General features: G+C 44.6%; 1 protein-coding gene across 8 annotated transcripts in view; it reads left to right on the plus strand.

Annotated features, from left to right (window-relative positions):
• avil (advillin) overlaps window positions 1–13,497 on the plus strand; it is a 42,268-nt gene that overhangs the window by 23,287 nt on the left and 5,484 nt on the right. For all 8 annotated transcript variants that reach the window (XM_078431473.1, XM_078431471.1, XM_078431468.1 and 5 more), the window contains 10 exons: window positions 1,886–2,091; window positions 2,299–2,377; window positions 2,721–2,819; window positions 4,131–4,284; window positions 4,906–5,006; window positions 5,832–5,969; window positions 7,740–7,898; window positions 9,778–9,957; window positions 10,140–10,285; window positions 11,132–11,276. In XM_078431473.1, the coding sequence (XP_078287599.1) occupies window positions 1,886–2,091; window positions 2,299–2,377; window positions 2,721–2,819; window positions 4,131–4,284; window positions 4,906–5,006; window positions 5,832–5,969; window positions 7,740–7,898; window positions 9,778–9,957; window positions 10,140–10,285; window positions 11,132–11,276 (1,407 nt within the window). The remainder of the gene's footprint in view (window positions 1–1,885; window positions 2,092–2,298; window positions 2,378–2,720; window positions 2,820–4,130; window positions 4,285–4,905; window positions 5,007–5,831; window positions 5,970–7,739; window positions 7,899–9,777; window positions 9,958–10,139; window positions 10,286–11,131; window positions 11,277–13,497) is intronic.

A 13,497-nucleotide genomic window follows, 5' to 3' on the forward strand; every position in this document is an offset into this window, starting at 1 on the left:
ATCCGTACCCCATACTCCCTGACTCCGCTATCCTTAAGGGCTTTATCTAGCTCTCTCTTGAATGCATTCAGAGAATTGGCCTCCACTGCCTTCTGAGGCAGAGAATTCCACAGATTCACAACTCACTGACTGAAAAGGTTTTTCCTCATCTCAGTTCTAAATGGCCTACCCCTGATTCTTAAACTGTGGCCCCTTGTTCTGGACTCCCCCAACATTGGGAACATGTTTCCTGCCTCTAACGTGTCCAACCCCTTAATAATCTTATATGTTTCGATAAGATCTCCTCTCATCCTTCTAAATTCCAGTGTATACAAGCCTAGTCGCTCCAGTCTTTCAACATATGATAGTCCCGCCATTCCGGGAATTAACCTAGTAAACCTATGCTGCACGCCCTCAATAGCAAGAATATCCTTCCTCAAATTTGGAGACCAAAACTGCACACAGTACTCCAGGTGCGGTCTCACTAGGGCCCTGTACAACTGCAGAAGGACCTCTTTGCTCCTATACTCAACTCCTCTTGTTATGAAGGCCAACATTCCATTGGCTTTCTTCACTGCCTGCTGTACCTGCATGCTTCCTTTCAGTGACTGATGCACTAGGACACCCAGATCTCGTTGTACGTCCCCTGTTCCTAACTTGACACCATTCACATAATACTCTGCCTTCCTATTCTTACCACCAAAGTGGATAACCTCACACTTATCCACATTAAACTGCATCTGCCATGCATCCGCCCACTCACACAACCTGTCCAAGTCACCCTGCAACCTCATAGCATCTTCCTCACAGTTCACACTACCACCCAGCTTTGTATCATCTGCAAATTTGCTAATGGTACTTTTAATCCCTTCATCCAAGTCATTAATGTATATTGTAAATAGCTGCGGTCCCAGCACCGAGCCTTGCGGTACCCCACTAGTTACTGCCTGCCATTCTGCGTGGGGGCGTGGGAATTACTTCTATCCTGGTTAATACAAACCAACTGTTGTACATTTTTTGCCTTAAATAACCTCTCTGTAGTTGAGTTTGAATCGTGTGGGTGAAGGAGAGATCACACTAGCCCTGGGGAGGAGGGGTGGTAGTGCGGTGACTAGAGGTCAGGAGATCTGCCAGTCGCAAATTGCGTTGGGACGGCAATGGCTTGGGGTGGTGGTGAATGAGGACCCAGTTAGTCCCTCCTGGACATCTGGGAGTGTTGTGGGTTTCATTTAATGTAGGGAGAATGCAAGGGTTTTGCCAAGTCTTGAGGGCCTCCCAGGTTAACACTGCAGGAGTAAGACCACGTTGTACAATGGAAGTCCTCAGGACCATGGCATCCATGTTCTCTCGTAATACTCCAAAAGGACATTGCACAGGAAATTACACTCATCACATGCACCCCAGCACAGAATTTGCATCGGAGTCATAACGGTGACTCGTGAACAAAATCCCTGCTTCAATTTTCAAGATGATATGAAATGGGTCTGTGCCTGTGCTTGTTCTTTGCACAGTGAGATCCCCTGCTACTTAACTCTGGCATGTTTATTTGTCAATCATAGTTCAGTGGGTGTCACCCTCATCTCTGAGCCAGAAGGTGGTAGGTTTTGGCTCCACTCCAGTCACCTTGAACACAATTTGACACTCCTTGCAGAATTGCAGGTGTGCTCACTGTCTTTGAGATCAGATATCAAACCAAATCTCCCTTAACCCCATCAAGTGGATATAAAAGATACACTGATGCTCTAGCTATTATCACATTGCTGTGTGCTTCCTACATTACAAACATTTGGAAAAATATGTTGATTGCAAAGGGCTTTGGGATGTCCAGAGACCATAAACACAGACTTCCTCACAAAAATTACACTAGTTAATGGTTCTTTTGAACTCCCGTTTGTTCTTGACATAGGGCATGCAACTCGCGAAGGATATTCGAGATCGGGAGCGAGGTGGGCGTGCAGGCATCGGAGTAATTGAAGGTGACCAGGAACCGAATTCCCCTGAGCTGATGAAGGTTTTGGCAAAGTTTCTTGGGGAAAGGACCAAGAAAATTAACCCATCAACACTTGATGAGAAAGCAGATCAGCAGCAGAAGGCCAACCTTAGCCTCTACCAGTAAGATTGGGTGTGGGTTATGTATAAAATTGTAAATATAGCATAGAGCATGTCTTATCTAGTGGACAGTAGATTTATGGAGTATGTATCTATTACTGTATGGTGAACTGGATTAGAGCATTGCTGCATTATTTTGTATGATCTGTATAGCTTTCAAACTAAATGATAACTGCAAGCACCAAAAAATTTGAAAACTTGATAACTCAGTGTTTCAGATGCTGATGGACAAATGAAGGTCACAGAAGTTGCCACAAGGCCTCTCGTCCAGGACATGCTAGATCACAATGTGAGTACCCAGCACAGCCTACTGGCACTGAACATTAGCCGTACACGATATGGCTCTTCTCTTTCCACACTTCTCTTTATTGAACTCATTGAACTACATGTCACAAGCCCTAGTTCTTTAGCCAAGATTTAACACTGCCAGTCTTGCAACTGTTATCAGACTGCTACCTGCAGGGATGGTATGTAACGGGGGAAATATGTGGACATTTTCATTGAGTTTTCTCTTCAGACCTTGTTTATGTTGGACTTCCAATGAAACTTGCATCCTATGTACAGTGGTCATATATATTACTTCCAATAGGGTTCTTTCATTTAAAAATATGAACCTGTTCAATATCTTCCAGGATTGCTTCATTCTAGACCAAGGTGGAACCAAGATTTATGTCTGGAAAGGGAAACGAGCTACAAAGATGGAAAAACGGGCTGGAATGTCTGGAGCCCTGGTAAGTACAATAGAATTGCCTACAGTGTTTAGATGGTGATCCTTCCAGCTCCCATTGTACTCTCATTTTAAATTTGCAAACGTCCAGATAATTTGGTGACTGACTTCTCACTTTTTCAGTATGGCTTGTGCAGGTGAATGTGCAGTCCAGTGTTAGCCTGAGGTAAACTGGGTTTGTGCAGCGTGTGTTGCAGCTGTTTGGGGAAGAGAATTTTACCCCAGCAGAATTTGCAGATCGCGACCCAAAGTTTTGAGATAGTCATAGATATGGAATAAAAATTGCTCTTGCAGAATTTTGATGGGGGGGGAAGATAATTTATTTTTTCAACACTCGTTTCTTAAAGATACACAGATGATGTGGCTTAGTGTTGTGGGAATTCTCAACTATTTTCTCTATCTCTCAGCCTCTCGCTATAAACTTGGTATTTCGAGTCAATAGACAATAGGTGCAGGAGGAGGCCATTCGGCCCTTCGAGCCAGCACCGCCATTCAATGTGATCATGGCTGATCACTCTCAATCAGTAACCCCGTTCCTGCCTTCTCCCCATACCCCCTGACTCCGCTATCCTTAAGAGCTCTATCTAGCTCTCTCTTGAATGCATTCAGAGAATTGGCCTCCACTGCCTTCTGAGGCAGAGAATTCCACAGATTCACAACTCTGACTGAAAAAGAGTCCTGGCAACATCCTTGTGAATCTTCTCTGCACTCTTTCCAGCTTAATGGTATCCCTTCCTAGAGCAGTATGATTTGAAAACTGAACACAGTACTCCAAGTGTAGCTTCACCAATGCCTTGTACAACTGTAACATAATGTCCCAACTTCTGGTTCCATCGCCCGAGCTACTTGAAGTTTGTCTTTCCCTGGATGGAATTTACGAATAGAACCAGACTGAATAGAATTGGGGGGGGGGGGGGGGGGGGACGACGACAATGACAAAAGAGGCCATTTGGCCTGTCGTGTCCATGCTAGTCAGTGCAACCCAGTCTAAATCCACTTACCTGCTCTGGGTCCATAAAGCTGCAGTACATCCAGACATTTTTTAAATGCAATGAAGGTTTCGGCCTCCATTTTCCCCCTCAGACTGAGATGAGAAAATAAGAAACCACACCAATACTGAGTGGAAAAAATGTTCCTTCGTTTTATCCTTAATCCTTTTACCTATTAGTTTAAATGTATAGTGCTGGTTTTGGATCTTTTCAGCTGAAGGTAATAGTCCTTCATCATTTTATACAGCAACTTCAGTTTTTATTCCCAAACAATTTAAAAAAAATCTCTCTATCTCTCAATTGATGGGTTCTTTTATCTCGCACAGGAGTTTATAAAGTTGAAGGGCTACCCAAACACGACTAACATCGAGATCGTCAATGACGGAGCAGAGTCGGCCATGTTCAAACAGCTCTTCAAGAAATGGACTGTGAAGGGCCAGACAGTGGGTTTAGGGAAGACATACACAGTCGGTAATGTTGGTGAGTATGTCCAGTATGAACTATTCAGATGTTGGGAGGGAATGTGTGCTGAATGGATTAGCTGTGACATCTTTTCAAATGATAGAGATGTTCTTTTATAATCCAAGTGGAGATCCAGAGAGATTGAGGTCTGTTCACACAAGTCACTAAAATGTAGCTGTCATGTACAAATCATAGTTTCTTGGTCTTTAAGTGTAACAGCAAATTTCAGCAGGGGTATGACTTGGAATGGGTCACAATGAGCATGACAGGGACTTCTCAGGAAATATGGGACTGCCACCTTTGTGTGAGTGATGCAAGGTTCTCAGAAGTACCTTGCATTGACAATCCGGCCCTTCCCATAGAATGGTGCACAATTGAACTAGAAATCTAGATTCTAATAGAAAAATAGTTTACTACATCCATAAGAGGCCTGGTTTGACCATGTGGAGTACCATGATCCAGAAAAGATATATGGCCCTGGAAAAAGTCCGATGTAGATATAGAACTAAGAGGAATGGACAGAGTTAAGATGTAGATTAGCCGTGGTAAAATGGGCTGAATGGCCGGGACCTAGGCCTGTGTTACTCTTTCAGAGTTCATAATATTGCTAATCTTTCGCTCCATCTGTTCCCTTTCCAGCCAAGATTAGCCAACAGAAATTTGATGCTACCCGAATGCATGCCATTCCAGGGATGGCAGCTCAAGGGAGGATGGTTGATGATGGTACAGGGAAAACTGAGGTACAGTATTATCACTAAAGATTTGCATTGAGAGTCATGAAGGATATAGATGGTGGAACCAATGAAGACATTGTTTGGCAGATGAATGAATGGAAACAGTGAAAAGATAGATGTATGATGTAAAAACCAATGGATGTAAGATATTAGAATAGGTACATACAAGAAAATAACTGCAGATGCTGGTACAATCGAAGGTATTTATTCACAAAATGTTGGAGTAACTCAGCAGGTCAGGCAGCATCTCAGGAGAGAAGGAATGGGTGACGTTTCGGGTCGAGACCCTTCTTCAGAATAGGTACATGCCTCTAGCCCCTCAAACCAGTTCTACTTTTCAACAAGGTAATCTTCAATATTCCTACCTTTTCACATATCCCTTCATTCAGTCATCTAATATCTATTGATCTGAGTTCTAAGTAGAAACATTGATTGAGCTTCCACAATCCTCCTTGGAATAACTTCCAAAGATTCACAGATTCGCCATCACCCAAGAGAGGAAATTTCTCCTTATTTCAGTCCGAAGTAACCTGCCTTTTATTTTGAGGTCGTGACCCTGATTTTTAAACTACCCCACCAGCAGAAATATCTCTTCCATAATCCATGTCTGAAGAGGGGTCCTGACCCGAAACGTCACCCATCCTTTTTCTCCAGAGATGTTGCCTGACCTACTGTTACTCCAGCACTTTGTGTTTATCCTCCATATCCCACCCCGTTAAACCCTGTAAGAATTTTGTTTCAATGTGGTCACCTCTCATTCTTCTAAACAGACACCTTCTGCTTCCTCTGGCCACGAAGCTAATGAATTCTGACTTGCTCTTTTGATTGTAGGTTTGGAGAATAGAGAATCTTAACCTGGTTCCCGTGGACCCAAAAACATACGGATTTTTCTACGGCGGCGACTGCTATCTGATCTTGTACACTTATCTAGTGAATAGGAAGGAGCATTTTATCCTCTACATTTGGCAGGTATGGTTATTTGAAACATTGCACAAGAACACATCATAAACCAACATACAGGAGACTTCCAGTTGAGACTTTTAAGTTGTGCTTCGTGTCTAGTTTGCTGACTCATTTCATTTTTGCAACCCACACATTTTCAAGATGCCAGGCATTTGCACTCTTATCTTGAAGCATCCATGATTTGCCTAATTCCTGAGGAATGAAATAGAAATAATAGCTAGGATGTGTTTCTGTTAATTATAATAGAAAATAGGTGCAGGAGAAGGCCATTCGGCCCTTCGAGCCAGCACCGCCATTCAATGTGATCATGGCTGATCAACCAGTATGGTACTGGTATAACTGAGTGCTTGCTGGGCCATTTCACAAGGCATTGAGACAACCATACGAAGCAAGATCAGCAGACATTAGCAAACCAGATGTTTTTTTAAATAATCTCGTAGTTTTGTGGTCATCATTATCTAAGCATTACTAAAACATCATGTTCTAGCCACTTACACTTTTCTTTAAAATAATCTTGCCTCACTTTTCTCCTTTTAAACTTCCCCATCTTACCTTTTACATTTGTCCCCTCTATTTAATGTTTCTATCTGGGGTGGGATGGGGCTAGGCTTTACTATCTACCCAATCTATGCCTCTCATAATTCTATCAGGTCGCCCCTCTGCCTCTTGTGCTCCAGAGAAAGGAATCCAACTTTCAATAATGCACTCCCATTCTGACAATAACGTGGTGAACCTTTACTTCATCCAAATCCTCCACATTCTTCCTATAGTGTAGTGACCAGAACTGCACAAAACATTCCAAACACTGGCTAACTACAGTTTTATATGACTGCAACAAGTCTTCGTGACTTTTATAGTAAATGCTAAGACCAATGAAGGCAAGTATTCCATACACCTACTTTATCACCCTATCCACTTCTGCTGCCAATTTTGGGGAGCTATGGTCTTGTGCCCCAAGATAGCTCTGTCCATCAAAGATTTTACTTACTTTGTACTTCTTGCATTCAACCTCTCTAATGCACTCCCTCACATTTGTGCAGAATAAACTCTGTCTACCATTTCTCTGTCCCAATTACCAACTGATGTACGTTCGGCTGTATCCTTTGACAACCTTCTTTGCTTTCTCAGTAAAATAAAGAGCAATTCCCCGTAGTAAGTTGACAAAGAGAAACTAATTGGAGTTCCCACTGGGGCAGCGATGTTTTGCCCACAGCCTCTGCTGAGATTTGTCTGTGCTCCACTTTTATCCACAGGCAGCACATACAATAATCACCAGTGGTTCTATAATATACTACACATTCTATAATGTGTAGTAAAATGCTGTGATTACTGGCGCTTTGAACCCTTTAGTAGCAATGGCTTGGCCTTGGGGTGTATTTCGTTTTCCCCCTGAAGCCCCCTCTTCCTCAGGCCAATTTCCCTCTCTTCCACTGTCACGCTTTCTGCTCTTGTCGTACATTTAAGAGCTGACTGACATCGCAGCAGTCTGTGTGGCGTTGACACAGTAGCAGTGAGCTGTACGGCTAGCTGCTGTTGGGAACTGCACATGTAAGGTTCTGCAAGATTTTGGGTGAAAACCACCCCCAGAGATTGTGGTTTTTAAATGGTAGTTTTCTTCAGTTTTCCAATTGTTTGGGGGCCATTCAGTTGTGCACCATTGCTTCATGCAGCACCCATTTGGCTTACCGTTGATTGGGGTGGTCCAATTTCCAGGCACTGGTGAGCAAAATCTCGAGTTATGAGTATCTTTAACCAAGTTAGTGACTGCATTCCTAGGGTCGTCATGCTACAACAGATGAATTGACTGCCTCAGCATATCAGGCGGTCCAGATTGACCAGAGGTTCGGTAATAAACCAGTGCAGGTTCGGGTCACCATGGGGAAGGAGCCACGGCACTTCATGACCATCTTCAAGGGCAAACTGATCATCTTTGCAGTAAGTCTCTGGTTTAATATGGACATATGGGATTAAAATCAGGGTTAACAGTGGCACAGAACTGAATATAATGTTTTTCCAGATTTGATCCTAAATTGCATTAAATTGGTTCTCTTTATTTAGGTCGTCACAAGTGACCTGAATCAAGGCAATGCCACGTTGTTAGATATTTAACCAAGGTCTTGAATAATTTATATGGTGCTCTGTTTAGTTGTTAAAGGTCCCACAGCACAATGGGCTGAGACCCCTTCCATGGTTCTTCTCTCAACCAACACCACTAAAAACAGCCATTCTTCTAGCTGCTTGATAGGCCTTTTTGGTTTGTAGATTGCCAGTGAAAAATAGTCTTCATTTCAGAATAATTCCCTGTTCGTAAAGGCTGCATCTGAGAGAAGTCATGCAGAATATAAATGCAAGTCTGTCTATATCACCGACCTTGGGCTATAGAGGTGAGCCGTCATTTTGTTCCTGTGTGAAAAACAAAACCTCAGCCAAGAGGGGAAGGGAGTGGGGGTGGGGGAGGATAGGAGGGGGAGGAGTGGAGGTGGGGGGAAAAGGTGGGGAGAGAAGGGCGGGTGTGGGGGAAAGGGGAGAGGAGGGGTAGGCGGAAGTGGGTGTAGAGTGGGAGTGGGGGGAGGGGGTGGGGGGGGAGACATGGACTGTTGTGATTTGCTGTTGAAGACTAATGGAGCAAGTATGTCTTCAATGAAATTAGGTATGTGCATTCTTCATAACTTCATAACTTAGTCGTACATTTTGTGTAAGGAAAAAGCAAAATAGAGAAAACAAAACAAAATTTTCTTTGTTGTAAAAAGTATTTCTGTTCAATAACCTTTCTATAAATACCAGAATATACTCATGATAGGCCTGACATTGTACATGTATCATCATATCATATCATATATATACAGCCGGAAACAGGCCTTTTCGGCCCACCAAGTCTGTGCCGCCCAGCGATCCCCGTACATTAACACTATCCTACACCCACTAGGGACAATTTTAATTTTTTTTAACATTTACCCAGCCAATTAACCTACATACCTGTACGTCTTTGGAGTGTGGGAGGAAACCGAAGATCTCGGAGAAAACCCACGCAGGTCACGGGGAGAACGTACAAACTCCTTACAGTGCAGCACCCGTAGTCAGGATCGAACCTGAGTCTCCGGCGCTGCATTCGCTGTAGAGCAGCAACTCTACTGCTGCGCTACCGTGCCGCCCAAGAACTACAGACTGTTGGAAATAATAGTCCTTTTTCACACATGAATGTAACGCAACGCGTACGTGCATTTGGCGTGCATACTTTTTTTGGTGAAAAGTTGCATTACGCGCCATATTATGAATTTTGATGTAAAATTCTGAATTCTGGACATAAATTCTGAATTTGTAAAATCAAATGTTGGGAGGTCTGTACACGAACTAATGCAAGCGATTGATTTTTAAACTTTTCACTTTAAACTAACATTTGATGTGATATTTGGATGGCATGTTGTTGACATTAAAGGAAGGAGATGGGATCCTTTTGTGGGGTTAGAATGCCCACTTCCCATAGTCCTGCATGTGCATGTAAGATAGGATTACATTTGTTTTGCCCGAGCAATAAGTTGGCACAAATACAATAGCCCGTTTGCCTTCTGTGTGGTCATTATTCGGTTTGAGAGTTGGTCTCAGTGTGATTTTTTTTTTAGCCGACACACAGCATGAGTTCAATCTCATTATTTTTTTCAAATGGATCCCACACTTTTTCCTCAATCTTTGCTGTTGAACTGCGTTGTTATATCATCAAATATTTGTCAACCAATTTATGAATGGAGGAACTGCTATTTTAAATAAGATAACTACCGTGCTCGTTTACAAAGTGTGTCTTTTGAACATTTATTAGGGGGGCACTTCGAGGAAGAGCGGCCAACAAGAAGAGCCGCCCATCAGACTCTTTCAGATCCACAGCTTCGATAAGTCTAGCAGCAAAGCATTGGAGGTCCTGCCCTACGCTTCATCCCTCAACTCAAATGATGTTTTTCTTCTAACTACCAAAACAATTTGCTACCTGTGGTTTGGGAAGGTAAAATACTTAAAACTACAAGTGACACAATATCAACCAAACTTGGGATAAGGGCAACCCCTTTTGGCATGGTGTAATGTATTGGTTCAATCCTTAATCTATAGTGAGAGCTGCTCCAAGCAGGAAATAATACTGCTGGAAGTTTAAGGTTTTAGTTCTGATTTTTCTCTTTGTATTTGTAGGGCTCCAGTGGGGACGAACGTGAAATGGCAAAGGAATTAGCTGCCGTTATTTCCAATGGAAACGAGGCCACTGTTGCTGAGGGCCAAGAACCATTGGAATTTTGGGAAGCACTTGGTGGAAAGGCACCTTATGCAAATGACAAACGGTAAAAGGAGAATCTTCCAACCATTGTTTTCATAGTGTCCTCTCTCAAAGCTGAGCTAAAGTTCCTTGGGTTTCTACTTTGGTTATGTGTCCTTTCAGCACTCAGACAGGAAGTGGAAGTGGGCGACCCATCCAGGGAATGGGCATCATTGAGAAGTCCTACCCTGTCTCTGACTATTACTCTCTCATGACCCCCTGCAGGCCACTGGGAGCAATTGGGGCTTTGACTCGAATGAAGCCATTCAGTCTTGTGTGTCCATGCCAATTGATAACAGCCACTCAGTCTGGGTCTTGTCCTGCAGGCCAGAATCCTTCAAGCCCACATCCAAGTCCTGCTTGTGTGGGGAGGGGTTTCTGCCTTGCCACCCTTTCAGGCAGTGAATTCTAGCCCCCCTCCAGCCTCTGAAAGCAAGCGATTTTCATTGGCCTTCTAACCACTTGCCCAGTTATTTAAAATCCCTGCCTCTTGGTTACTGAACTCCTTTTGGAGAAGGTGGAGCCAGGGCTTTGGCTCGGGAGAGCAGTGGCAACAGTGTTGTCTCCAAGCTTTGGAGGGCAACTATTTCCAATCGTTCTCATTTCCACTGCTTCATGATGTTAATGACAGAAGCTCTTTTTAATTTGATTCACCAGTGCTTTGGAACACCTGGTTAATACGATTCCAGGAATCAACAGCAGCCAGGCCCAGGAGACCCTTTCCCCCCCCCCCCCTCCTCCTCCTCCTCCTCCTCCTCACCCTCCAAGCGAGTTGAGGGTATGCTGACCCTTCATGACAGGAAATGGGACTGTGCTCTTGTTCTGTAAATTGTCTCTGTCCATTGTGAACAATACTTTTATTCCTGTGCAGACTACAAGAGGAAAATGTGGATTATCAATCCCGCCTGTTTGAATGTTCCAACAAAACGGGGAGATTCATCGCAGAAGAGATCACAAATTTCACTCAGGAAGACCTGAGTGAAGATGATGTCATGCTCTTGGATACATGGGATCAGGTAAATGGAACTGACCAGTGGAAATGCAGTTGTCAAGCGGTGACCTGATAGTGAGATTACTGGCTTTCTCTCCCCTTTCTGTGCCCAGCCAGTCTGTGATTGACTAGGATGAAGGGCCAATCTATCCCACTGAAGCAAAGGTCTTTATCCTGAGTGTGTCTCTCTTCAGCCTCGGGAGGGAATGAATTAATGGATAAGTAGACAAGAGTCTGGGACCATTGACACAAGGTAAACTCAGACCACAGTAGATGGGAAAATTAAAATTTTTAAAATATGATCAATCTGAGATTGGAGCTCATCTCTTTAAAACCGACAGTAATGTTGTCAAAAAAGCCACTTGTTTCACAATGTCCTTCAGGTGCAGGAAATCTGCCATCTTTGCTTGGTCTGGGGGAGGAGGGGTTTACTTGGAGCTAAAGAACTGGGAGCTGAAAGACCCTGTGGGAATTTGAAAGCTTAAGTCTGAGCTTAACAACTGTAATTGGTAAGTTACTGGAAAGTATTCTGAGGGATAGGATATACAGGCATTTGGATGGGCAAGGGCTGATTAGGGACAGTCAGCATGGTTTTGTACGTGGGATTTTTTAAAAAGATATGACCAAAAAGGTTCATGAGGGCAGAGCTGTAGATGTTGTGTACATGGACTTCAGTAAGGCGTCTGACAAGGTTCCACATGGTAGGCTGCTCTGGAAGGTTAGATCGCATGGGATCCAAGGAGAGATAGCTGGATGGATAGCAAATTGGCTCCATGGAAGGAAGTAGATGGTGGAAGGTTGCTTCTCAGACTGGAGGCCTGTGACTGGTGGTGTGCCTCGGGGTTTGGTGCTGGGCCTGTTACTGTTTGTCATCTACATCAATGATTTGGATGAGAACATACAGGGCAAGATTGGCAAGTTTACTGATGATACAAAACTTAGTGGTTTTGCAGACAGTGAAGATGGTTGTGAACGATTGCAGCAGGATCTGGATCGATTGGCCAGGTGGGTGGAGGAATGGTTGATGGAATTTAATACAGAGAAGTGTGAGGTGTTGCATTTTGGGACGTCGAACAAGGGCAAGACCGACACAGTAAATGGTAGGTCTCTGGGGAGTGTTGTAGAGCAGAGGGATCTAGGAGTACAGGTGCATGGTTCCTTGAAGGTCGAGTCGCAGGTAGATAGGGTGGTCAAAAAGGCTTCTGGTACTTTGGCCTTCATCAGTCAGAGTATTGAGTATAGAAGTTGGGAGGTCATGTTGCAGTTGTATAAGACATGGTGAGACTGCATTTAGAATATTGTGTTCAGTTCTGGGTAAGATATTGTCAAGCTTGAAATGGTTCAGAAAAGATTTACAAGGATGTTGCCAGGATTAGAGGGTGTGAGCTGGAGGGAGAGGTTGAGTAGGCTGGGTCTTTATTCCATGGAGCGCAGGAGGATGAGGGGAGATCTGAAAGAGGTGTACAAAATCATGAGAGGAATAGATCGGGTAAATGCACAGTCTTTTGCCCAGAGTTGGGGAATTGAGGTCCAGAGGACATAGGGTCAAGTTGAAGGAAAAAAGATTTGATAGGAATCATCTGCGCCTGCGCTGCCCTAGCAGCTGCGGCGTACCTGCAGTCTGTCTGTCTTTGTGTTTTTTGTTGTTTTTTTGTCTTGATTCTAGTGTAAATATGATGTCGTTTTTTGGGGTTGTGTACTTGGGGGGGGGGGGGGGGGGCGGCGGGAACTGTAAATGTAAAATTGTCTCTTCTGAACGGAGACGCGACTTTTTGTTCTGGGTGGTGTCTCCGTTCCCGCTGCGGCCTACCACCGGGCATGCACCTGGAGCTGGCGGCCTCCAACTGGGACTCGCCTGTGGAGGCTCTGGCCGCGTGGACGTTGGAAGCTCGCAGCCCCCTGGGTGGGGGCCGACATCGGGAGCTCTGGCAGTGGCAGCGTCTTTGCCCGCCCCGAATCGCGGGGCTTGGGTTGGCCCGCAGCGGACCTTTCACCGTCCGGCACGGCCTGAAATAGGCCGCGGGATTTTCTCTGCTCGGCGGGGGCTTCAATGTCGGGAGCCACGACCGCCCCGACGTGCAGCGGCAGCGGCGGCGTCTTTGCCCGCCCCGGATCGCGGGGCTTGGGTCGGCCCGCTGCGGACCTTTCACCGTTCGGCGCGGCCTGGAACGTGGCAACTACAACAGCCTGACCGCGGGAGAAGACGGCAGGGGAAGAGAAATGACATTCTGGCCTTCCATCACAGT

The sequence above is a fragment of the Rhinoraja longicauda genome, chromosome 42 (assembly GCF_053455715.1).
Source record: "Rhinoraja longicauda isolate Sanriku21f chromosome 42, sRhiLon1.1, whole genome shotgun sequence".
Taxonomy (NCBI): Eukaryota; Metazoa; Chordata; class Chondrichthyes; order Rajiformes; family Arhynchobatidae; genus Rhinoraja; species Rhinoraja longicauda.